Source organism: Pelodiscus sinensis, chromosome 27, assembly GCF_049634645.1.
Source record: "Pelodiscus sinensis isolate JC-2024 chromosome 27, ASM4963464v1, whole genome shotgun sequence".
NCBI classification, from domain to species: domain Eukaryota; kingdom Metazoa; phylum Chordata; order Testudines; family Trionychidae; genus Pelodiscus; species Pelodiscus sinensis.
The window spans coordinates 1,535,474-1,562,642 of NC_134737.1; the positions used below are offsets into that span (position 1 = coordinate 1,535,474).

Genomic DNA, 27,169 nt, shown 5'->3' on the forward strand with positions numbered 1-27,169 from the left:
CTGGATTTTATTCCTGCCAAGTTAGTCCCCTGGGTGACCCTGCCGCTTGGCTCTGCTGCAGCAGCAGCTGGGGGGAGAAAAACCAGGCCCAAGGTTCCCATATGGCACACACTCGCTGCCAGTGACACGCCAGGGACTGAGACAACCATGCACACTGACCACTGCTCCTTGTGAGGGCTTTACTTCTGCAAACATCCCTTGTAGGTCAGAGCAGACCCGCAGTGCCTGGCAAGCTAAACATCCTGTTTGGAGCAGGGGCTCGATTAGGGGAGGAATTTTAGCACAAAGATTAGCGCAGATGAAGCTAGTGTGTCAAAGCAAGCAAGCACAGAAAACAGCAAGGTACAGAATGGCGCATGGCGAAGGGGTGAGGGAAGACAGACTGGTTCAACATTCCTTATCAGATCAAGAGAGAGTCCAAGAAGGAATACACTGAAGGACAAAGTGTAAGCTAAGCAAAAGAAAAACAAAAACCTACCGTGGTTCTCAGAGAAGAGCAGGCACAGCTCTGGGAGATGTCCAGTCTCCCCCTCCTGCAGTGAGTATCTGGGGGCTTGCTCACATCAGCCGTCACAGGAACATCAGGCTACTAGAACCTGGAATGAGAACACTGGCTCATATCAAATCACCAGAAAGGAAGCCCCATGTGCTCACTAGCAGCCTATGCATGTCTGAGGGGAGAGCGGCAGCAGACTGGGGTACCTGGCCAGCGCAAGCCAGCCATAGAGGTACTCTGAGCCCTACAGAAGTGCACCCACAACTCTGCCCCTGGGAAAGGGTGGGGGGAGGCTCCCACTAGGAAAGTCACACAATGAAGAGGACAAACAGAATGATTTCTTCCTCCACTGAGAGCAATTTTTTAAAAACAGACGGAGAAGATTAATGGTCTGAAATTGAAAGTAATTCACTTTTCCAGATGGAAGGCAGGAGACAGGAACAAAGCTGGTAATTAAGAATCATCTGCTCTGAATACCAAATGCCTGCCACAGCACGAACAGTAAGAGCACACAAGCCACAAGGCTGCAAAGCTTCCGAAACCAGATCATTCTAGTCACATCAGATCAGGCACCATGTTACATCTTAATCTTGCTCCTGGCACCTTGCTGCAGAATCTCTCTTGGAACCTAGTCCAAATGGGCCATCGCTAGCCAGCTTCAGCTAGATCATCCCAACTATCTTTTCCTGCAGGAAGTCTCTCTACAGGACTGATACCAGCAACACGAAGAAGAGTAAAAACTCCCATGGCGTCAAGGGTTCGCATGTTCTCTTGGAAGAGACGTCGAGTTTAACCAATGACACCAGGTGACAAGTGTCTGCTGGGGCACTTAGCTCCAAGCTGAGCTCAGCGATGGAGCCATATGGATTTGCTTTGCTACCACCACATCAAAGATTGTACAGTCACGTCAGCGCTTGTGCACACATGAAATATTTCTTGACTTATTCCAAGGACAACCACTCTGTGGGCAAACACTAGCCGTGCTTACTGACTACTGGGGACTGAGCAAGGCAAAGAGCTTCTTGAAAGGGCCTGCATCACTGCGAACCAAAGGCGTCGTCCTGTACTCCTGTTGGGGACAAACACAGCCCTGGTTTGCAGTGCCTCAGGTGAGACCAGAAGACTGAAGTATCACAAGAGATTATATGGAAGTGGTATGTGTAGGAGCCACCCTCCTAGCAGGGCTTGCAACATGCCTCACCTCTCCAGAGCAGGAGAGGGGGCTGCAACAGGATATTTGCTTGAGTCAGGATCCTTTTTCAGCCCACTACACTAAATACCCCGTGTTAGGAATAAGTGACACCTTGCTCATTGATGCTGTCAGATGGGCTGGTAGCAAAGTGCTGTAGGGACACCCTGTGTTGCAGTTTTAATCTGTTTACATGGAGACTCCCACTTGCTGCCAGTTCTTCCCAGACAGTCAGAGATGGAGGTGGATTAAACCACTCAGCTCCCTCTCAGGCTGCAGAATGAGTCAGCAACTGACAGGATCAGCACTTGGGAGCTCAGACCTCCCCTCTGGAGGAGATGGCTCACTCCCAACAGAACAGCCAGGCGCCACTCTGCTAACACAGGCGGTCTCTTACCTCTTACGCAGGGACAGAAGGGATGAGGACTGCTCAGGGTGCAATCCCTCTCCAGTTGTTCTAATAAGGCGTATGTTCACAATGGGCACTTCTACACGAAGAACATCCACCTTTCCTATTAAGAATCAGTCCCGCTTGACCCTTGAGTGTCACACTGATGTGAAAGGACCTCGTTATGCTGGACAATGTGAAATTAGTTTCTGTACGTGTGGTATACCGATTGCCATGAAAGCCGTACCAGAGACTCGCAGTGTACATAGTGTTTTATTGAATAAGGGTATATTACAATACACGAGCATATGTTACACATGCTATACAAAATATACATTCTTATATGTGAGAAAAATAGAGATGCTAGGAAAGAGCAACAGTAAATGAGGGCAGATCCATGGACAGTGCCTTAGACACACCCATTATTACAGCTGCTTTACTTTGGCATTGACTGACAGAGGGATGTTTCTGGGAAACAGAGTAACTGCTGCTATTCTCTGCAACTTAGACAGATTTGGTGGACACAGAAGGGTGACTATCTTAGCAAAACATAGAAATAGGATGCTGCTGCTACCTAATTGTGTAATTTAGGAACTGCCTCTCTTAAAACTGTAGTTGGAAACTTAGCCTGTTTTTCAGAATGCAAATGAATTACACTAAGTAGCTTGCCCAATTAGACTGCGTACAACCAGCTCACACCACTTTAAAGAGGCCACAGTTTGTGCAAGGACAGTTGGTAAGCCTGCTCTGTGGCAGGTAGCATAACTTACCAGCCTTGGCCTGGTTCTGAACACTTGCCCAGACAACACTGCCTGTGATTTGTCTGGGAGCTCGGCCTGAGTGCAAGGGCAGATGAAGTGCCTGATTCCATCACACACACACACACACACACACACACACAAGTTAGCATCGATGGAAGCTGCACAAGCAGATGAGCTAACGCCATGTTGATGTGTGCGCCATACAAGGGCAGAAGAGGGAATTAGTGACTGTCCAATGGAGAGGAAAAAGCATAACAGAAATTAAATGTTCCTTTGCTGCTGCCGCCAAGAGAAAGAACATGGCTCACAAAATGCTGGGCGCCGACTATGCCATGCTGACCTTTATCATGGACCACCAAATCAGGCCAGAAGCCTGGAATGATGCAAGCTTCCCATGGCAGCAATTCCATGATTGGCACTTCTGATGCGGATTTAGGCCACTGGAGTATGTCTGCAAACATTTGGAGCCTCCCATACCAAATAGCACAACAAACTTGGGTTAGGGAGTTCACGCGAGTGCTCAGACAGCAGCTGTGCAGACAGCACATCTTGAGCTCTGAAGTCTCCCTCTTTAGGCTTTAGAGCGTGAGCTGCGACTTCAGAGTGCTGTCTACACAACTACAATGAATAATACGCCTTCCCACACGGAGTTTAGAAAGAAAGCTTAGAGGGAAAAGCCCCCTAACAGTTACTTAACAATTTCCCTTTGCGCTGCAGGTAGTGTTACATTTAATAGCCCCGAAATAGAAAAGCTTCAAAGCACCAGGGGACTAAAATACCAGCATTGAGTTCTACTTTAGCTGAAGATACAAAACAACCAACTCCCCTTCACAGTACAGCTGCTGGTTTACCTGTTTGCTTTAAGAACTCTGGGATAAGTGCCACAGCTGAATCTTTGGCCCTCCTGTGCCTGGATTTGACCGCCAGCCATGCCTGTGGAGCACAGTAATGAATAGCTTCACATTCGTTTGAGGAGCCCCATTTGTTCTTGAGGTGAACAGCAGTTTGGCTCAAGTAAGATCTAGCTGCGGTCTCAGATCAGGAGTCACCTGAGATGCCCAAACTCACACACTCCCATCTAAGAACTGAGCAACAGGAGAAGTCACTTGGTTCTTGCGTGGTTCTACCTTTGGGGTTGGTGGACTGCATCTTTCCCCCTAAAACTGGAAGTCAAGGTGCTGATTCCCACTATTCATGAATGGATCTTCCACACACTGAACAAAAGTGCTCAGTAGGAAAGCCCTGGGGATCTTATTGGAGACTGCATAGGCTAGGAAGGATAGCTCCCCTCCATGCTTCAGCTATAAGCTCACTGTCTGGAAAGATGCAAAATAGGTGAAAATGATGACATAGCAATGTAAAATGAGCATCTGTGCTGAGATCATTTTACCAGCAAGGGACAGCCTTTCAGGCAGGGTAGAATGAGATTATTCCTTTGAAGCATAGGATATAACCTAATCTTATTGGTAGCATCTCTCAGCCTCCGCTGCTGGAGAGAAGACAACATTCATCAAGTGGTCATGTTGCTACATGTCACACAGGGAGCCTGCATTCAAAATCTAGGGAACAGTAGCTTGTAGTGGGTTTAAGCTTCCTGATTTTTCATAGGCGAATCTCTTACTCTTTCAACACTTATGATAAAATCTTGGCTTCATTAAAGTCAGTGCAAGTTCTGCAACTGATTTCAAGGCTGATTTTGACAGCAAGGGCTCAGTTAGCTTTTACAAGTCCATATTCACCACTGCTGAGGAATTCTTTGCAAGAAAACCCAACAATACGACAGACCTTATACTTGACCATGGACATCCACTACACAGCTTGCCCCCACTAATTTGTCTAAACTGAGACGTATTTGACTGCTGCATATTTAGTACTCATCTTTTTGCAACAGATCAGATATGTTTAGTGTAATTATGAAGAGGATGGCGATCAATCGTTTTCCATGTCCAGTCATGGTAGGACAAACAGTAACAGGTTTCATCTGTCATAAGGGAGATTTAGGTTAATTATCAGGAGAAACTTTAGCCAGAAGGGACATTACGCTCTAGAACAGGCTTCTGAGGGAGGCTGTGGAATCCCCATCATTGGGGGTATATAAGAACAGGTTGGACAAACACCCATCAGGGATGGTCTATGTTTACGTGGTCCAGGCTCAGTGTAGAGAGCTGGACTTGACCTCATGAGGTCCCTTCCAGCCTTATACTTGATACGATTTTATGTCCAGCCCCTGCACATATGGTGAGTAGCTGGACTTTCTGTCCAGCCACCAACAATGGTACGGCTGCATTTGTGATCAGAATTAGGCTTCAAACTTAACGTCTCACTGAGAGGAGGAGAAACTGACCCTTGATTTTTTGTTGCAGACTAAAGCCTTGTCTGCACTGGATTCATGAACCATCTGTGACCAGACACTGTTGCATACACCTGCTCAAGACAGGAAAAGAAATGCTTTCATTCATGATTTGTACACCTACTTGAAAGTGGGAGAAAGCTGCACTGGCATAAATAGCCGAGTTATCTGACTACACTAAAACTGCACCAGTGCAGATACCAGCTAACAGTACTTGGAACTGAGACGTCAAGGTTCCTATGAAAATTTCTTCTGCATATTCAGGACACTGACAAGGTATGCCACCATTTTAGTCATTTTGCTGACTGTTTACAAGAACTCCTGCGAAAGTCTAGACTAGGCTCTGGTTTGTTACTTCAGGATTTCTGAGAGGCTTCACAATCCACTGGAAAAGAGAGATAGTGTTTCCCACAAAGAATTACAGAACTTTGCAAATAGAGGTAAGTGGGCAAAACTTGGGGCCCAAGAACTCCAACCATGTAACAGAGGGAGCAGTTTACATGTGTACTATCAAACCGGAAGCATACACAAAGCTGTATGTAAAATCAGTGCAATCCATCAGGGTCACAATTTCACTGACGTGCCAAAGCACACACTTCTTCCCAACATGAATGATAGCTCTATCTCTGAAGAAACAGGCTTTCAGATCCACAAAACCAAATTAGAACCAAACTTTATGGCTTGGTAGCCAGCTGTCAAGATTGCAAGTGTATGTTATGGGATTTTTGGCATAATAAAAAATATGTACATTACAGCCAACATATTTATATGTTTAGTGTATACAAAATATTTATAAATGTAAATTTATTTACAACTAGAGCTCTACTTTACACACAGAAGAAATAGCTCTGAGAAGTTACCAGTCCAACACCACAATGCAACTCCAGCTAGCAGACTCAAGGAACAAAGCGGCCAAGAGCTGTACGCTTGCAATCGCTGGAGAATTCTACAAGGAGCATGAAAAGGAACATGGACTAGCTAAGCCTTCTTGACACAGTTTTCAAAAGAGAGACAGCCTTTGTTGAGGTGGCATCAGAATGCTCGTGCCTTCCAACACTCTTGTAACGGAGTTCACTTCATTCACCAAAATTGTCCAGCCGCAATACAAAGCTGGGGATCACTAACTTTCCATCACAAGTAAATCCAAGAGACAAGAGCTTGTGCCATCATCCCGCTCCAAGCAGAGAGAGTCTGCCGATGTGTGTGACAGTATCTTTGGGCAAGGGGTTAATCCTGAGGTAGAACATACAAAGTCAGTTGAGCTGAATTTGCTTCCAAGGCTTCACTTCACTGTTTTTATGTGGTTTCACTATATTCCTGAATGTTCCGAGTCCTGTTAAAATCAAAGTGATGTTCACGTGACCTGTAGCAAGGTCTGGGTGAAGCAGCCTGTTCTCTCTCCCCATCGATGACTCCCTCACTTGGGAGCGCTTGAGGGGCTTCCTCATGCACTGGCTGCTGCTGTGGGAAGCGCGAAGGTGACAAGCCAAGGTCTTTGTTCAGACCCCATAAGGGTGGCTGAAAAGGCTCTGAGAAAACAAATGGATAGGCGTTTTGAGTTTATGAGAAATGCACCCAAATTCTAAACAAGGATTCTTTAGTCTCCATGTGATTTGGCAATAGGACATTCTTAACAAGATTTTCTATTTGCTTTGAGGGCACATTTTACTGGAAGCATTCCCACTGTAGCAATCTGTTACTATAACCCGCTACAACATGTCTGCAAATTTCTCCAAAGGTTCACTGGAAGAGTCACAAACCCCTTTGATTCTATTCAATCTACAACATATTTTTTCCTCAAGTGCTTTGAAACATGAGGCGTTCTATTCAGTACACACACAAAAGTGCCATTTGGATTTCCTGTAGGGTATCTGCGTGACTCTAGAGCATGGCGGATGTTGGCAGAAGTACACCCTTGATTTTATATGCAAGACGTTAAGTCTCAAATTTTCAAGACAAATTAAGGTTTGAGAGGGGACATGATAGCAGTTTTCAAATATCTAAAAGGGTGTCATAAGGAGGAGGGAGAAAACTTGTTCATCTTGGCCTCTGGGGATAGAACAAGAAGCAATGGGCTTAAACTGCAGCAAGGGAGGTTTAGGCTGGACATTAGGAAAAAGTTCGTAACTGTCAGGGTAGTCAAACACTGGAATAAATTGCCCAGGGAGGTTGTGGAATCTCCATCTGTGGAGATATTTAAGAGTAGGTTAGATAAATGTCTAGCAGGGATGGTATAGACAGTATTTAGTCCTGCCATGAGGGCAGGGGACTGGACTCAACCTCGCGAGGTCCCTTCCAGTCCTACTATTCTATGATTCTATAAGGTCCAAAGATGCTGCTTTTATAACAGTAACAAGCACTTCTCAACTGCAGGAACATCTGGTGCAAAGCTTCACATTTCTCTTTATTCAAAGTGCAGTTTGGAAGCGTTCAGTGATTCGATTTCCTACCCCGCACAACAGCAACTTGACCCGCTAGAATTGGGTTAAATGAGTACCTGTATATACGATAACAGACAGGCCAGTCTCTGGTTTGTGCCATCAGACTAGAAAAGGAGGCGTCTCAAACTTACCATGATGAGTCTGATAGGATGCAAGTTTCTTCTCGTTTACTCTGTCATGATTGGTAAGAAAGGCAGACATTTCTCGGTCTGCTATCAGACTATCCAGGGTGCTGGCTTCATGTTGGGTGTGTGTTGAATAGGTTTCCTTGGGCACTTGTACCATGAGACTGGACAACGTGTGATCCAGTATGTCATCTTCTGTGATGTATGCGTAAGGACAGTACTCACGGGTCCTGGAGTAGATGTTAGCATTGTCATAACAATCTGAGCAGATCACCAATGGGCCTGTGCCACCTGGCAATAGGGGAACAAAACGTTCTTGTTTAGAAGAGTAGGGATCCTTGACCTCTACACTCACTATTACAGACAGAAAGGATCATGCAATATCACCAGAAGAACACTGACAGAGGCAATGAACCCCACAAAGCATGCTGCTGCTTCTGGAAAACGAGTTGCAGAAGAAATATGTTCACATGCACAGCCACCCTAACTCGAGTCTTCCTGTGAGGAAGAGAAGCTTGATCTGGTGTAACGCAACCTCAGATCGCATTGTAAGTTGTGAAAGCAAAGACATTCCAGTATCTCACTAGCATGCATATCTTCCTATTCACATTTATATTATCCTTATCCTACAAGAACGGATTCCTCAAGTGCTTGGCTCGATTTTCCACTCTTGGTGCGCATCGCATGCATCTGATGTTCTCCAGATCAGAGGCTGTTAGCCAGTGTCCACTCTGATCACATCTGCATCTTGTGTACCCTTCCTAACCCCCATCTGAGAGCACAACAGTTGGAGTGGGGCCAAACATCTCTCAGTTCCTCCACCAAAACACAACCCAGGTCCTGTAATAACAGAGCTGGGTGACAGGTCATGGAAGAGATGTACAGGGACATCATCTTGAAAAACCACAGTTACTGTAAAGCGAGTAACTGCTTTCTCTTCGAGTGCTAGTCCATACGTATGCTATCATTGGTGTCTTAATTCCTATCGAGCCTCTTGACACGTCATGCCATTTTAAGTAATCATCCTTGGCAAGGAGCACCTGGTAATTGGCAATACTCAAGTGGAGGCTGACAGAGGGAGTAGCAGCCTTGGTTCAGAGGAGACCCAGGCATTTAAGCTCCTTTTCTTTACATATTGCCTTGCAGCTTTTCTGTTCTGTCCTCTCCTGAACAGCACTGAAAACAAGCCAGCCAAGTGTAGGGGAGTAACAATACCAACATGCCAAAGATGGTGCCTGGTACCTTCTGTCTGCCTTTTTGGATGCTGTGGGGAAGTGATGCACACCTCTGCCTTGGGAACTGTGCAGCTGCTAACTGTCCCTGGCGCATGGCATAGACAGTTAGGCACTGAGGCGTGCGAGGTATTTAGCCATTTGTGAGATCTCCCCTACTCTGGGACAGCTGGAATCTCTAATGAAGATCTAACCTTCCTCTGATAAAGACTTTTTTATATTAAGAATAGCATTTGCTCTGACAGATCTGCTCTAGGAATTGTTTCAGGGAAGTTCAATGAACTGTGATGTATAGGAGGCCAGACCAGACAACCACAATGGAATCTCATAAAAGACTTATAGTCATGAGGGTGTGATTGAGCAGCAGCATCAGGTGAGGAGGAGATGGCAGCAAGGGCAAACTCAGCTGACTGATGGACTTCAGAGGATCACTAATTGACACCTGGAGGCTAATACTGTTGGACCTTCCTGGACTCTACCAGGAAGGGAGACCTAGGCTTAGAGGGGGCCTAAGAGTGAAATCCCTCAGTGTCCAGTATAGCCATCAATGAGGGCTGTAAGCAAAATGAACTGGGAGGCACAGCAGAGTGTACCAGGAGGCAAGTCTCTGTAGATACCTTGCATTTACCATGGTACCCTCAAGTCCTGGGTTCTCTGTAGAGGGGACATAGGAAAGAAGCTTTGGAGTACATAGCTGAACCTCCCCCACTATGAAGATGAGAGGAATAATCTTCTTCTATTAGGTAGAGCTGATTTGGTAGGGATCACAGAATCATAGGAAGAAAAAAAGGGACCTCCAGAAATCAAGTCCCAGTCCCTTGTGCTAGGGTAGGGCCAAGTAAACCTAGTCCTGACAGGTGTTTGCAAAACCTGTTCTTAAAACACTTCCAGCAGTGGGGAATCCACAGGCTCCCTTGGATGCCTGTTCCAGATTGTAATTACTCTACAGCTAAAACATTTCTCCTAATATCCAAGCTAAAATTCCTATGCTACAGACTAATCCCATTAACTTCTTGTCTGATCAGTCAATTGATAGAAAGAGTAATTGACGATCCTCCTCTTTGTAACAGCCCTTAATGTATCTGAAAACTAGCACTGCGTTCCCTTCACTCTTTTCAGGATTAAACATTCCCAGGGTTTTTTTGGTTGTTTGTTGAACCCTTTCCTCATAGATCAGGTTTTCTAACCCTTCTGTTGCTGTCCTTTGAACTCTCTCCAATTTGCCCACATCTTTCCTCAAGCAGAGAACCAGGCTTGGGCCCTACCACTCCTGAGTAGAGAGGGACAGTTACCTCCCATGTCTTACATGCAACATCCTGGCAATACACCTCAAGATTAATATTAGCCTTTCACAACTATATCCCATTGCTGACTGATTCTGTTTGTGATCCATTGTAATCCCCAGAGCCTTTTTAGCAAGACTGCCACCTGGCTAGTTAGTCCCATTTTGTAATTATACTTTTGAGTTTTCCTTCTTAAATGTAGTACTTTCCATTTGTCTTTACTGAATTTCATCTTGTTGAATTCAGAGCAATTCTCCTATTTGTCAAGGTTATTTTTAATTCTAACCCCGTCCTCTAATCTGCTTGCAACCTCAGCCAGCTTGGTGTCATTTGCCCATTTTATAAGTACACTCTCCATTTCATTAGCCACGTCATTAGTGAGGCTATTGACCAGGACTGGACCCAGGACCACCCTGTGCTGACTGACCCCTGCAGGACTACCCTAGATAGGACCTGCCAATTTGACAGTGAGCCACTGACAACTCCTCTGAATACAGAGCTGCACCCAGTTGCACACTCACTTTTTTATTAATTTCATTTAGACCTTATTTCCCCAATTTGTTTTTATGGTAATGTCTTATGGGACTGTGTCTCAGGTCTTGGAAAATCTTCTCAGTACCTACACACATCTGGTGCTGAAGAAATACCAGGACTGGTATTGCTCGGGGAATGCTGACTGTTGAATTATGGGGACTCAGAAGAGAGATGCTACTCGATCTCCTGGGGCTGTGTATCTCAGCGCTGAGACAATCAGGACCACAAGCAGCAATCGGGAGGGGGAAGGACAGAACTTGTGTGCTAACGGAATCTGTGCCAAAGCAGAAAGCATTGGTGTCAGTATGGAGTGCCCAACAGGTAGCGTCGCAGAGGCAGACGGAAACAGCTGAAGGGCGCTCTTTGGCCAGTACTCATCTATGGGCTGCAGTGTTTTGGGTGCAGAGGAAACCACCTAGGGCCCTGTGCTAGCTTGGTGGGAGGAAAGCTGAAGTGATCCATGTCTGTGAGGTTCTCAGACAGAAGCCCTGTTGCTCTCAACAAATGGAGCATTTACCAACAGTAAGCCTCCCACGGGATGCAGCACACTTGCACGAAGGACAATACTTGAACACCAGAGATTTTTGCTCAGCCATAAGAACTGAGGCCCAGTGTCCAGCAAAGCTGGACTACTCTGCAAATCAACCACTGGTCTGCACTGAAGAGGTAACCAGGCACTACAGTATATGGGTCGTATGACTACAAGGGGCAGGAACACTGCACTCAGCCCTGCCTCGCAGCAATGGGCTGCTCCGCCCTGTGCTCTGCAGAGGGCTGGGAGGGCAGTTGAGCACAGAGTCCCAATTGACACCGCTGGCCCAGGATTCTGATACCGAGCATGTGAGGAGCATGCTCTCCAGAATGGAATCGCTGTATGGAGCAGCACTCCGAGAGAGGCAGAGGTGTTCAACGTAGGGTAAAGCAAATGCTACAGTTTCTAGAGTCTCCTAAAGCATTTAGCTTTCAATGCTCAGGCCATTCCCTACTCCCCTGCTTTGTGCAATGCAGGGACGCAAAGGGCCATGCTTACCATCTGCTCCCTTGTGCACATAGCCATTGGCAGGAGGCATGAGCTGTTGATGGCTCCCTGCCTCCGAGTTGCTGTAGCCTTCTTGAGGTTCAGAAAGAGTTCCTTGGGAGGATAAATAACTGGGAATATCTGCAGGTAAATTCATCTCCTCTGAAAGAGACACACCAAGATTATCACTAACTAGCTGACCAGTAAGTGATAGGATTTCAAAGTGCTGCTGATGCTATTCAGCAGACTAATGCAAACATACAGAGGACTTCATTCATGTACCCTCCTCTCTATGCCTTCAAGATACTAAAAAACCACATGCCTGGTTAAGAGAGATTAACCACAAAGCTAGCAGAACCAACCAACATCCCACTCAAGTCTTGAGCATGTTCTCACCCAGGCATGTTTCAAATTCTTATTTACTCCCAACTTTGCGAACTTCATTTATTTCCCTTATTTTAGCAGTGCACCATAATTGACACGGTGTAAGAACTAATCAAACTATGTGTTTTATGGTAACAAATGCACATTTGACTTCTTCCTCTCACCACAAAGAGCAAAAATTCCAGGGAACCCCTGAATACACCCAGTTTGGCTGCGCGCATAAAGCAAGAGGAATTTAGCTATGACAGACAAAGCCCTCCTCCCCAGTTAGGTCTCTTCCAGCTCCCTGAAGTCAGAATCTTCGTTCCTTTACATTCTTTATGGAATTATTTCAGTTCATCATAGGCAGAAAACAGAAAAGTTAGCTGGCCTTGTATTTTACATACCTGTGTTAGTGATGCTGTAGTCTTCACTTTTCCTTCTCATGTGATATATAACTATAACCCACACCAGAGAGGTGCCCACAACACAACATACTACAACAATAATCACAATGCCAACTGTTGTCCAGCCATCTTCCTCATGTATAATACCACTTTGAGAGGAATCACAATTTGGGGAAGATAACACATTTAGGTAAATATGGCCACGCTCTGTGCCAAGTGTGTTGGACATAATGCATGTGTATTTCCCGGCATCCTCTAAGCCAGCATCCACAATGATAAGGAGTTGATTGGCAGCAGCAAAGAAGTGCCGTTCTGTTACTGTCAGAGGCCCATCATCTTTAGTCCAGTTCAGACGAGGGGCTGGACTGCCACCAGCTATGCACTGCAGCACGGCAGTTTCACCTCGGGTTACTGTCCTGTCTTCCAGGGGCCTAACAAACGAAGGAGTTTCTGGATTTGGAAGAGAGGAAGAAAGTGATTTTGGTTCTGTCAAGTTAAACAGAATTAAAAAGATAATTGCACAGAAGCTCAATGGCTGCCTTCCCACACGTAGCAAATGATATTTAGGATCCAATTCCACAGTTTGAAACCAGAGATGGGCAAAGGAGAGGTCAGGAAATACAACAACAGATCTGATGTGATGAAAGACTTCCATGGATGGTGGAACTGTTCCTGAACCGACTGGACATATTCTTGTTGACTATACTAAAGGGAACAGGGGCTGATTCTATAGTTCGTATATGACCTTAATGTAAACAGGTAGAGGATCTTAAAATAAAATAAAAAAAAAAATCAACCACCAAGAACATTCATCTGATGGTATTTCCTTTGCATACCAGATCACCTGCGATTAAGATCTGCTCCTGGACTTAATGCTGGAAATATCAAATCAGGCTAATCAAGAAGTGTCCCTGTAATTCTGACTTTTCTGATGAAAAACAAAAATAATTATTTAAACCTTTCACCCAGCATATTCCAGTGTAAAAAGTAGTGCATTCAGCTAATTTAAGTAGCAGACTTGTTTATGCAAAACTTGGTATCTGTAGCTAATCAGGAACTATGACTATTTTGCACAAACAAATTAACAACCAAACTTTATGAAAAATAGAACAGATGAAGCTGTACACTAGCTGCAGAATAAGTAATTTATCGGAGGCTAGTTCATTACAGTGACTGAGATAGACAACAGAAGGAGAGCTGCACTAGAAACCGTTTCAATTTCCCCAAGATAATGCAGATCAACAATAGGCAGCTCTGCTGCAGACACACTTCTTAAAATTTCCCAAATGTGTGAAAAATTCAAAATACATTTATTCCTTTGTTCTTTACTACAAAATGCCATCTGCAACCAGGTCAGAAGAACACTGGACCTTTCATAGCTTAGTCATAGTAGTTTAAGCCATCCTAAAAAATACCTTAAGATCAGAGAAACGCGTCACTCTGGTGGGATATTAACTCCTATCCAATTTATTTAGATGCCCTCTCAAGTCAGCTACCACCATTACAAAAGAAGTTAGGTGAAAGGATCTATACAGTCCCAGAATTGTGCTTTGCTTACCTAACACAGTCAGTGTGGCATTTGCAGATAGACCTCCTGCGATGTTTTGTGCCATACAGCTGTAGATTCCCATATCTTCTATTTTTACATTTGCAATGAAGAAGACATCGTCTTCAGGCATAACATGCATTCGCCTCTCTCGTGCTGCAGGGAAGTCTGTGCCACCATCTTTCTGCCATGAGATCTGGGGAGGAGGGTGGCCCTCTGCGGCACACTCCAGTCGGGCCATGGCCCCAGTACGAATAGTTAGATCCATGGGGGTTTTCAGAAAGGAAGGCAGCTCTGCAGTGGAAGGAACATTGCAAACTGAATGTGGACAATTCAGTTCAGGGAATACAATAGCAAAATTCTTCTCTATGCTTGAGGGGACTGAGCTGTAGCAGATATTACAGACTTCTGCACTTCTATTCCATATAGGCAGGTTCTTTTAAAGGATTGAAGGAATTATAAAAATGAAGTATAGACTTATTTAAAAGAGCATGATGGAACACTAAATCAGCAATGCCCATTAAGATCATCCTAGTGGGGGACAAATCTCTCAAACACTACCTCCCAGTCAAAGGTAAAAACCATACGGCTCAGCTTAGGTCACAAGTCTATATTTGCTTGTAGCTTTTCTGCCCTGTAACAGAAAAGGCGAATTCTACTTTCTACAACAGCAGCACGATACATAGCACTGCTAAGCGCTCACAAGCTCTCCACCCACTTGGAGGGGCAATGCTTAATGCTTTTGGAGCAAGCCAAGCAGAACCTGGGTCTCCTAGAATGGATTTCTGCTCTGGATGGATTCATTGATGCCCCCTCCCCCTCGGTCCACTTACCTAAGTCTACACTTAGTTTAACATGGGTTAAACTCTGCCATATTCTTTCAGGTCAGGACAACAGAGAAGCCTTAAATGAGGCTAGAACATCGGATGTTCCTTCAGTTTATCTGGCTGATGCACCTGTGTCTATCTCCCTCAGCTTTACGATGTTTGTAGGGCAAGGCTGGCTGGCTCAACCAACAGGGGGAGCTTTCTGTTTACAGACAGTAATATCCTATCCATTTTGCTGGACTGGTCTGACCAGAGCTTGGTGAAACAATTTAAGTCTTCAACATTTGATATTTTTAATCAAAAAGTGTTGTCATTTGTTATCACTTATAGAAATGAGAGGTTTGACAAATTGATGATAATGCTGAAAACCTCTTGCAAATTTTTCAGCCAGCTCTGGACAGGACTCCTCTCCATAGACTCATTACAGAAGGAGCCATTTTTGTTCCTGATTTTGAGAGCCTTGTTCTGGAGCCTGAACAAAACACTAGAACAATTGCAATGATGGGGAAGTCATAAGCTTGGGGAAATCACAACTAGCTTCAAAAGGATTTTTCTAGTTAAAAATTAAATTTAACCTCACATGAAAAAAAATATTTTCTCAATTATTAGTATAGCTGCTTACCATTGACAGTCAGTTTGGCTTTGTTAGAATAATTGGAACCAAAGTGATTGGTGACAATACACTGGTATTTCCCTTCATCGGTGAAATTCACATTAAAAAGATGCAGGACTGTGGTGTACTCAAGCACCTCTCCATCTTGCTGTCGATATCTTGCAAAGTTCTCAACTTCTGCATCATACAATACTTCACTGTCTTTACGCCACGCAGTGGACATTGGTGAATCACTGCTGCTGACTGCAGTGCAAGTCAAAGTCACATTCATACCTCTTAGAGCAATTGTGCTTTCAGGATGTATTCTTATCTGTGGTTTAGGAAAGTCCTCTGTGAAAGAGAGCAAGATTAATCACGTTTTCCCTTCAGCAGGCAGCTGGTCTTGCAAGAAAAATACTAAAAGGTATTTTATGGGGAAACAATGCTGTTTGTATTATAGGTAACAGCTGCTTCCATTGCTTATTCCCCACATTAAATTATCTTCAGTTTGACATCAGTCAGCTGCCAGGGAAATGAAGCTGTGGAAGAGGATTATGACAACAGCTGGGGGCCCAAGAATAAGCAACAGGAACAGATGAGGTGAAAGACGCCTCAAGGTCTTCACCAGGACCCTCCACTTGCCCCAGTTACCTGGATTTGCTGCAGATTCTGCACACAGATGCACAGTTTATTTTTATTTTATAAGGGATAGAAACTCTTATGGCAGCAGACACACTTTCTTTTACAGGCATCATGTGGTGCAAACTGATGGCTTGATGCAATGTGTCAGCAGGCACAAAACCTACAGAAATCTCTGACACACATGAACAAACCCATTTCTCCTTAAAGAGCGCTAGGCTGACATCTGATGACAATTTACAGATCAACATACCTATTTCAAGACTTATTGTTTGGGCAAAAAGCTTCAGTTGTGCTAATCCACTGGTAGCTGTTAGGCTGGCAGCACTAGGGTAGGAATTCAGAGCCACTGAAGAGGGCGCTCTCCATGATGGCAAAAGGAGGCAGGGTGTTGGGGAAACATATGTGGATGGATAAGGATTGCCAGGTGGGGAAGGTGCTTGACTGGAACTCAGGACACAGGGATTACATTCTCAGATCTTTGACTGGGTCCTGAGACTAGTCAGTCTCCACTGCAGTTTCCCTTGTTATAAAATGCAAATAGCAGCCCCTTCCTACCTCACATTCCTACTGCAAGGATTCAAGTCTGAGAGGCACTTGGATATTTTGATAATGGAAGCTAAGAAAGTGTTATTGCAGGATGCCCAGAATGTCCTGTGTTAACAAAAACGGTGGGTGCCCATGCCCGTGCCCTCCTGCGTACCAAGGGAACCAATATTAGAGTTTCCAACATCTTCTACAAAGCAGACAACCAAGAACCTGAGCCACATCAATTTTCATAGTCAATACAAGGATCCTGCCATAGGACTTCCCCTCTTGCAGTAGGCTGTCTGCTACCTCCATGCAACAGAAACCAGGGAGCTTGGGAAAAAGATATAACCATGGAAAGAGTCAAACCAAAAAGCAACAGTAGGCCAAACAATGCATGGACACAAATTAATCCTTTGTCTGCCTTACTTTTAATCTCCCTTAATTCAATATCTAATGTTTGCTTTCCAAGAAGGGCTTAGGTCTGCTTAGTAGAAATGTTAAAAAGTGGTTAATTAGGTAACTGTGTAACCGTTAAAAATCTTAGCAGTTACATGCAGCAGGCTCGGCAGTATAAGCTTTATACTGCCAAGCTCACAGCATGGGGTGGCAGCCGGCTCCCCAGGAGCTGGTGTGTAACTGTTACAGTAACCAATACGCTTGCTTATCGGTTAACCATTTCAGCGGCTACACTGTTGCCAGAGGGGAAGGCAGGAGTACAAGAGCTGGCTGAGCTGAGGCAAAACAAAGCAGGGAGCTGATTAAGGAGCTGGCAGGGATCCGGGCTGTGGTAGGACAGTCCCTGTAAGAAATTTAAGTTCCATTCACCCCTGACTACTGCATCCCTACTGTGTAGGCACTGCCACACCCGTAAAGTGAAAGTCATTAAGCATACACACCACAAACAAAGTCCTCAGGGTCCACATTGAGAATGCTTTGTCCTGCTAGCCACTCAGGGTGAGCACAACTAACGTTTACAGCCTGCTGTAAAGGACTGTCAACAAGCCACTGAAGCAGCCACTTCAGCTGGCAGTCACAGAGTAGTCTGCTGGTGTTCAACATCCTGCAGAAACAAAAAGGAAGAGTCTTTCATTTTACTTGCTAACTCCACATCTCTAGTACTGGTCCAAGAGCTGCCCCACCCTCCCTTTGGCACACATACGAAGAGGCCATCACCATAGTATCTGGACCTTAGGATACCAACCTGCTGCTGTCAGGAGATGCCAGATTAAGATGTCATTACTGGACTGAAAAGATTATTCACTCCCTCCGGAGAGTGAACCTGGAGATTATTTAGGTAGAACCAGGAAGGCCATGTACCAAAGAATAAGGAATTACTTTCAGCAATATCCACCCTTGTCCATGACTGATGCCCCCCACCCTCCCCCCGCATTTTAAAAACCACACACGACAGTGAAGAAAGTCTCACATGAATGCCTAATTCAGAAAGCATGTCTCACTACCTTCTCAGTGAGGCTTGTGTGTAACTGAGCAGTGGCCCATCTGGCCAGGGTTAACTAAACAGACATTTTAAGACAGATTACATGTTATCCTGACCTCATATTCTACAGAACTATGAATTATATCCCATGGAATATCACTAGGTGTATGGGGCTCTCAACAGTATATAATGTTTGAAGATCATACTTGGTTTTGACAAGTATCTGTCAAGCTAGTAAAATTCCCATATTACTGAAGTTCATACAAAGCCTTTCCCCCTGAAGGGGAGTCAAAATATGAGGCTAGTCAAGACCCGCCTCCCACCAAAAGTTTCTGTTTGACCATTTTTCCTCATCACTGGCCACGTTTGAAGCTACTTTGAATTTTTTATACAGGTATGATCATCTCAGACTTGACTGAAAACTAAGCTAGATTTTTGAGCAGACAAGTCAACATCTTAAACTTACTCTCAGAGAAGTCACACGAAGCATTTAATTTCATGATAAGGTGTGGGGTATTGCGAGGAGCCACATTAAATGACCATAACAGCATTCATTTGCCTTTTGGGCCACTGAGGAACTTAAAGACTTCCTATGAGCTCTATTTCAAAACAGACGTGCACAACAAATGTAACTGGTCTCCATTCTAAAATAGTTTCAGATATCAGAACATTCCTCACGGTACATTTCTAGTGTACATTTTACAACAGAGAAATCTGACTCCACCAGAGCCTGGTGGAGCAGAGTCCTGATTTGCAACCTGGTTCCATACCATCACAAGGGATTGCCAAACAGAAAACTGTTGATAAGAATTTCCCAACACCCAGTGACAAAGCCAATTATAGACACCCAAGAAATCTTGGCTCCTGACACTGGGGATAACAAAAGCTAACCCCACCTTTTTATTAAGATCATTACTTTAAAACACCTTTACACTGAAGAAAGAGTGTTCATAAGCTGTTCCCAGGATGAAAGAACAAAGAGGTTGGAAAAACCATGGTATCAACACTGCAAAGAAAGAAAGTAGTTTACAGCAATTATGTTCAGAAAGAGAGGATAAAATTTAGCAGGCATTAGATAAACCTTATAGCCATTGTTAGGAATTAAATTTATATAGAAAAATTACCACCACTGAAACCTACTTTAATTTACCGACATTTTGTAACAGAAAGGGAACATATTTAATTAAAACTATAGGAAAGTCTGTAATGGTCACTATATGGTCTAACTTGTAATAAAGAAATATACTTACAGCTCACTAAGGCGAGTCTGAGCAAAAGCATTTTCTTGGATAGACATTATTTCATTGTTGTTCAAATCTCTGTAAATTAAGCAAGAAGAGTCACACTGGGAAAGTTCATTTCACATTCTAACTCTGAAGAGTTGCAACATTAGCATGTTTCAAGAAGAGATGTGTCTGAGACTGATAAACAGAAAAGGCTAGAAGAACTACAATACAAAATACTTACAGATGTTCAAGTGCTTCAAGACCAAAGAATGCTTTCTTTGTAATTGACTTGATCTGGTTTCCTTGCAAGATTCTGAAAGACAACAAAGAAAAGCCTGAAAGTCAAAACACATTCAAGAACATGACCCAGTAAAAATTCCCCGTAATGAAGGTTTGATGGCACAACAGAATTAGGAAGCCATAATAGTTACAAACACCTTATTAATTTTTAAGTTTTAAGGTTCAAGTGTTTATATGAAGAGTAACGAATAAAATAGTTCACTACAATGCGGTGTAGTGTTGGTCAAATGTGCACAAGAGCTGCTAGTAGGGATGTAAAATCCCATTTAAGTGGTTAACTAGTTGAACAGTTAAGGCCGGGTGGGCGAAGGGCTGCTCCAATTTATGTGGCTGGAGCAGCCCCTGCCTGTGGCAAGTTGCTCTAGCCCCTACCAGTTAACTGGAACAGATAAGCCTCACTCATTAACTATTTGCATCCCTAGCTGCTAAGTGTCTCCTTACCTGGATACAAGTTTCCCATTCATATGAAGTACTGCATACATACTGCATTCATATGAAGTACCCCCACCCTCCCAAGAACAATGTAACTGATTTCCAAGAAGGATTTTAGAGTAGAGTCAAATATTCTGACAACCTGCAGAAGTGAACCAAAAGGCACTAACTAATAGCCCTTTCAAAGGATTAAAGTAAACTTCATTAGCTCTATATTAGGAAGCGCTATATATCCAGTCACCAACAAAGATTTGAAAACTTCCCTCAGTGTAACCCAGACAGTCATTTAAGAAAGCATAATAGACTACAGGTCTCAAATTATGCTTTCTGAAATGACACTGGAAATGAATTTATCTGACAAGTACTTTCATCATTTTCAATACTACATTAGAGTCTCCCACGCTTGAACACTATTGTCACACAACAGTTCAATTTCCTAGCCTTAGCCCAAGCTACTTGGTTCAGGTACTATGCCACCGTGCTGTGCCTAGCACATAGCAGGCGCTAGTGCACACAAATGCTCTTAACAGCAAAGGTTTTTCCTCAGACTTCATCATATATGTGTTCAAACTATGCACTATTACAAATATTTCTGGCTTTCTTTCTATTCCAATGCTTTGGAAAGAGGTCATTCCCAGGACATGTAATACATACAATTTGTTGAGTCTGCTGAGGCCTGCAAAGACTTCATTCGAATCTTCTATGGCCCAAGAGATCTCGTTGTTCCGCAAATCTCTAAAAAGAAATGAAATGCCTCATTTACATATCTGGAAAAAATTATATTTGCCATTGCCAGTTACTAATGGCTGGGGTTACAGAATTTGTGTGTGAAAGTAGTACTGTGCTACTGCATAGTACCTTCCAAAAGATACTTAGGCCTTGTCTATGCTCATTAAGAGACCAGCGCCAGTAGAGACCTACTAAAATAGACTGCTGATTACACTCTCGCCAATATTGGTACTCCACTGGATGGAGTTGCGCAAGGTCTGCAGTGAGGACTGATGGGACACGGTCACAGAAGATCTCCATTATACTGCCAGGAAAACTCAAAGGTGCAAGATGGATAAGCAAATTGCTTCAATTCAGGGCCTCACTGGCTAAATCACAAAGAGAATCAAGAGGCTCGGAGGCGCTGTCTCTTGACTGGCTATTTGGTAAAGACCAGTAGTCTGGCTAGTGATCACCATGCGACATGGACTATTTACCAGAAACTGGGATGGGCTCCTGAAGTGAGTTGGTTTGTATAAGGGAATTAGGCAACAGGTTCATGGTGTTAATCTTCCAAGTGACAGGGCTGCAATAACTTTAGTGTATTAAAAGCTTACAACAGGTTGTAGTGTAGGGCTGCCAAGCAAGAAGTAATAGATTTGCAGTAGAGCATGCACGTTCTGTTCACAAATCTTGTTACCACCTAATGGGATTTCTGCATGACCTCCGCACAGCACTTCCACCCTTACACAGGGCCTGCTGTCCTATACTAACACCAATAAAGCACTCTCTGGTTTGGGAGGGATTATTAAATGATTCACGAGGGAGCAGGGAACAACAAATTCAGTAAAGCTCCTTTTTAAAAAGTCAGTTTTACTTAGGATTTTTCCTTTAGACAGACACACTTCTTATCTGCCTTCTAATACCATAGCATATAGAGGCACTTGAAGATATACCAGAGAAATATTAATGCAAAACTGTAAATGTTGCACTAAAACATAGACTTATCAATCCACAGAGCTTATCTGCAACAAATCAACTACCATAAGAGAGCTAAATAAAATTAAGGCCAATAATAGTAAAAATCCTCATTTAATATAAAACCATTATTTTCTTTGCTGCCTTTATGGTGAAAGGGAAGCATTGTTAACATTGCTTAAAACTGAAGTTTTATTACAGATATTAACAGACTGCAACAGAGCAAAAGTCTATGTAGTTCAATATTTTGCCAATGACACGTCATTCACACTCATTTTGTATTACTCGAGTCATTAGCTCTGACCTGCAGGAACAGATTCCACAAATAGGAGCCATGTATTAACATTTTAATCCACTTTAAACTTAACTGTAAATCAGAATGCCCAGAATTCTACCGTTACTAACCAAGAGCTAGACTGTGCAACTTTCTTCGCATTGACGCACACAAACCACCCACCGACTGCAATGGGTGGCAGTGCTCACCACTGGAGCAAAGGCTATATCATTTAGGCTCAAAATAATTTTGATGCCAAATTAGAAAGTTTCTCTCTGAAAACATGGTTGGGTGACAAGCCACATACCCATCCCAAAGGTGATGTTCTAATCAGAAAGGTGTTCTAGGTAAGGGACGTTGTGTTGTGCTGCATTTATTCCCACGTAACCAGTCATATGACTGGAAAACCTATTTCTGGACTATTCTCTAAGTCAGCTGACTTTACAGCTTTGGATGGTTAATTCTAGTGTTAATGCCAAGTCAGAAACTATTATAATGTGAACCAGGTGATAAGACTTAAGACTTTGGAACTTCTGTTCTGTTTTCAGATATAATCAGTTTTCTATTTCGCACGTATTCTTAATGCACTGAAAATAGTACCCATATATGACCTGCAGTTCCTGAGTGGTTACCCTACAAGTTTTCTTCTTGTAAGACAGTACTGTTTAAGAGCATAGGGCACAATGAATAATACTCAAGTCAATCTTCACACACATGCAGGGCAGATGGAGGACTAGCAAAGGAAATGCATTTAAGCCATTAAATTGAGTGTGTTGGTAAGCACACACCTATGCTATTTGGACCAATTTGGTGTTTTGTTTTGGTAAAACACGAAGACGGAAGGGAAAGGAGGAAACAGAACTTCATTGTGTAAGCTGATAGAATTTGCTCCTCATGCTTGGTGAGGCATGAATGCTCAGAACCTTGTTAATCACCATTGCTCCCTTGTCTGCAAACATTCGGCGACCCTGAACCAAACCGCCTGCCTGTCAGCTGTTTGACGCCCCTTAAGAGCCAAACAAAACCTACTAATTAATCTGCTCTTGTTCTTTTTCATGCTACTCCAAATCTAAGAGATGAGTTTTAATTATTTCATTAAAAGGTTGCATTAAGGTTAACAGAATATGATTGCTTACATAAGTTTCCAGTGATTTTCTCTCAACAGGCACTTTCTTAATCCATGGACTGAAAAGTTACAAACTTCCACTCTTTCAGCTAGTTTTGTGTAGAACCCTTAGGAGTATTCAGCTCTGAAGGTCCTTTTTAGCAAGAACCAGGATTGTATAGATCTTGCAAAAAGGATTCAGAGTTAGAGTTACATGAATTAACAAATCTATAAAAATATGTGCAGTTAGGTGTAAGAATAGAGGTGACAAACCTCTCTACACCTTTATGTATGCATTGCGAAATGAGCATGTGTGAGGCACAGAAGAAGAGAGGGCTTAAACAGTGATTTTTATGCTGTTCATGGATTATTCCTTTGGTACCCAGTCACTGTAAATGGAGTGATCTAAAAGTAACATCTGGGCCCAAGTTGACAATGCATCCTCAACAACTGATATTGGTGCTGGCTTACTGAATGAAAAGGATGATTAGACTGCCTCCAACAGCCCTTGCCAACACACAGCTCCTCCAGAACAGGTTTTCAAGAAACCTGGCATGATGGCATACCCCAACTCTTCCTCTTGGGTAACAGGATGTTCTCCAGGACTGTCAAGTGCCTCCCACACTGAAGTCAGTGGTTTTTTTTTGAGGGGTTTGTTTGTTTGTTTTTAAGCACTTAAGACTCTGGACAGTGATTACTGCTATAAGACAAACAGCCCCCTGAATCCAACTGATCCCTTCAGGGGCAAAATGGAAGCACAGCGAGAGACTAAGGCTCCCACTGAAGGCTTAACAGGCTCATAGAGTCAAATTACAGCCTTTGCTTTACAACTGAAGAAGCTAGCAAAAGAAAACAGGAGTTTTAAAACCTGCTTGCACTTACAGAGTATGAAGATTTGACAGCCCTTTAAAGACACCATCAGCAATGTGAATGATTCTGTTGTCACCCAGATTTAATTTCTCCAGTAAGCCAAGTCCCACGAAGGCAGATTCGTCCAGGCGGGTCAGCTGGTTGTACGACAAGTCTCTAGAAACATTAAGTGTACTAAGTAAGGGAAAAGACAAGAGACTAACTGAAAGCAACAATATCCAAGTAGGAGGTCACCAGAAATCAAGATTCCCTGTCAAGATTTATTTTCACTTCAACATTCAATTAGAATGTTTTGACAAAGACCTAGCAAGGACATACAGCATTTTCTATGTATGTTCTAGCCAATCTGTGCTTGGTAACATCATGACGTCCCCACTGAAATGTAGCCCAGCACTTACAGTTCAGAAAGTCTTTGGCAGAATTCCCATGCATCTGGACTGATCCTGTTAATAGCATTCTGGCTAACGTAGAGTTGTTGCAATGTTCGTAAGCCATACAACCAGCCCTTGTTTATTTCTGTCAGGTTATTATGTTCCAGTTCTCTAAAGGATTAGAGAAGAAAATATTTTCCAAGTAGTTTTCAATGAGTAACACATTTTTACAGCACTTCTCATCAGTTGATCTTAGCGATCTGCTAACAGAAAACCTTGTAGCATTCCTATGGAATAGACCAGATTATGCCTTTGTTACACAGGCTGAATCTCTCTAGTCCAGCATGATTTCAGTTAGCTGGATGGCCACTTACTATGGGCGTGGCCAACTTTCCCACAGTCCATAAAGTCTGTTTACCTCCACCACTCCAGGCTCCTAGTGTTCTGTGCTGTAATTTAGCACTAATGTACCCTTCATCATATTCTAAGAGCTCAGTAAGCAGTGGCAGTGTTGGTAATGCTACTAAACAATATTGACCTCCCGTCGTTTGGAAAATTCTCTGGTTCAGCACCAGTCAGGTCCCAAGGATGCTCGACTAGAGAGGGTCAATCTGTAGAGGCCAGATGAACAAATGGATGCCTGCAACATGGGTCAGTGACTGTCCAAGAACAAGTGGCAGAGTCAGAACTCTGGACTCTGTTCCCAACTCTAAATTCCCTGTTCTAGCTACTAGAAAATATGGCCTCTTGTTTTAAATCAACTCTATTAAAATCTCTTGGTAGCACTGCGTTGGTGATGCATATGAGATCCCTCTGTTTCATTGAGTTAGACCACCAACATAAAGCAAGTCCTGGATTATGAGCATTCTTATAATTCCTACAGATAAGTGAGTTCACGTCCCACCCTCCCCGCAACATACCTATGGTAATGATATTTCTAATGAAGCCATTTGCACAATTTCATTTTAGTTATTCACACAATGGCAAGTCTAGTAAACCCTTGCCAAGTTTTTGGGAGACTTCCCAATGGACACTGATCTTACAGGGACACCAAGCTTTAATAGCAGCCATAGCATAATAGGAAGGTTGTCCTATTTGTAATGCCATCAGATAATCAGAAACACTTGTTCATTTTTATATTTTTGGAAGACTAGGTTGGGAAGGCAAAGTGCATATTTAATCATAGCTTTGGGGCAGCACCAATAGCTGCAGCACAGTAATAAGGCTGAAGCTGTAGGGATTGCTATGTAATCATCATATCAAGCATCCTAAAGCGTACTCAATAGCTGTACATTACATGGAGAAGACTGGAGAAATCTTAGGCATACTGGAAACAGACTCCATCACTAGAGTAGTGAGAAGGTAACACTTTCTGACTCACCTGGCCGAATAGAGCTAAGATGGCAGAAGGGAGAGAGACAGTAATACCATCACATCTTTCTGAATTACAATGCAAGATGTTGAAGCCATAAGCTTCTACAAGGAAGAGGGAAGATGTGAACACATTTTCTGTACTACTCATCAACCATTCTAGTGAAGCATGGCATGAGAGGCACAGTAAGGACCACTTTCCCCATCAATGCCTGAAAAGGATACCTAACAAAATGCCATAAGCAGCCATACTTACAGTTCTTCCATATTATCCAATCCAAAGAAAGCGCCATCCATTAGTTTGCTAATCCCATTGCGCTGCATTTTTAATGACTTTAAGGATTCCAGACCCTGGAACGTAAGACTTTCCACTATTTTAATCCGGTTCCGTTTAAGTTCCCTTAAATAAAATAAGTGAGCCTTAAGCGTTTAGACATCTTTCGCTAAGAAACACTTGCAACCGCCAAAAAACACATTCTCAAGCAAATGATACAGTTTTAGGCATGGCTCTTTAAGCTTAAGGGATGTCACTTACAGGAATTGCACATGAGGCAATTTGAAGATCTTTGGTGGAATCATACTAATTCTATTTCTGTTTAGTTTCACCACCACTAGAGAACTGGATAAGTTATCCAGGCAGCCTGCTTCTAGAGTAGTTATTCTGTTGTTACTCAAATTCCTAAGAAAGGAGAAAAAAAGATTTTACTCAACATGGAAAATTCTACTTTAAAATTACATACGAATATCAAACTAATATTTGCATTCCAACTAAATTTTTGGAAAATTATTTAGTTCTCATCCAGTCTCCAGTTTCAGAAAGTCTATTTATGGTATTACGGGTTAATGTATTCAATCCCAAGGGGACAACATGCAAGAGCTACTTTTATGTGCTCTTTGAACAGGCATGACTAAGACAATGGCAGTCAAGTGAGCAGGCCAAGATCGGCAAAAACCAGGGCATGCTGGGAAGTTACCCAATGCTGTCAGAGGCATGTTACTGTAGTGCTAGTGTAGATGGGACAAAACCTTTTCAACAACCTGAGAAAGCATGACGACGACCTGGTATCATGGTGTTTTCAGTCATTTTATCCCATCTATACTAGCAATTGTTCTATTCAGAGGGACACGTTGCTGTACACAATAGGTCAGTACCCTGCTACAGAGGGGACCACTGACTGTATGACTCTTGACCAAGTAAAAACAGGTTTATAACTTTGCATAAATAAAAATCACATGCCTGGTCAACAAGTCAGCATGTGTGGGGGAAAGATCCCAATCTCAATTCCTATGTTTTACCTTGGGAAAAAGGTGATGTTAGGTTGTAATTACAATGTAACTATGCACTTTCAGCATTCTACAAATCAGTTAACTCCT

At 43.2% G+C, this 27,169-nt stretch overlaps 1 protein-coding gene across 1 annotated transcript in view; it reads right to left on the minus strand.

Annotated features, from left to right (window-relative positions):
• Nucleotides 1–2,327: 2,327 nt before the first annotated feature.
• LRIG2 (leucine rich repeats and immunoglobulin like domains 2) overlaps nucleotides 2,328–27,169 on the minus strand; it is a 46,555-nt gene continuing 21,713 nt past the window's right edge. The window contains exons 5-18 of the mRNA XM_075910279.1: nucleotides 26,331–26,474; nucleotides 26,052–26,195; nucleotides 24,452–24,595; nucleotides 24,066–24,209; nucleotides 20,773–20,853; nucleotides 19,628–19,699; nucleotides 19,411–19,479; nucleotides 17,619–17,782; nucleotides 15,583–15,903; nucleotides 14,146–14,427; nucleotides 12,588–13,037; nucleotides 11,830–11,979; nucleotides 7,757–8,041; nucleotides 2,328–6,713 (exon numbers count right to left, since the gene is read on the minus strand). Coding sequence (XP_075766394.1) covers nucleotides 6,481–6,713; nucleotides 7,757–8,041; nucleotides 11,830–11,979; nucleotides 12,588–13,037; nucleotides 14,146–14,427; nucleotides 15,583–15,903; nucleotides 17,619–17,782; nucleotides 19,411–19,479; nucleotides 19,628–19,699; nucleotides 20,773–20,853; nucleotides 24,066–24,209; nucleotides 24,452–24,595; nucleotides 26,052–26,195; nucleotides 26,331–26,474 — 2,683 coding nt within the window. The 3' untranslated portion in view covers nucleotides 2,328–6,480. The remainder of the gene's footprint in view (nucleotides 6,714–7,756; nucleotides 8,042–11,829; nucleotides 11,980–12,587; nucleotides 13,038–14,145; nucleotides 14,428–15,582; nucleotides 15,904–17,618; nucleotides 17,783–19,410; nucleotides 19,480–19,627; nucleotides 19,700–20,772; nucleotides 20,854–24,065; nucleotides 24,210–24,451; nucleotides 24,596–26,051; nucleotides 26,196–26,330; nucleotides 26,475–27,169) is intronic.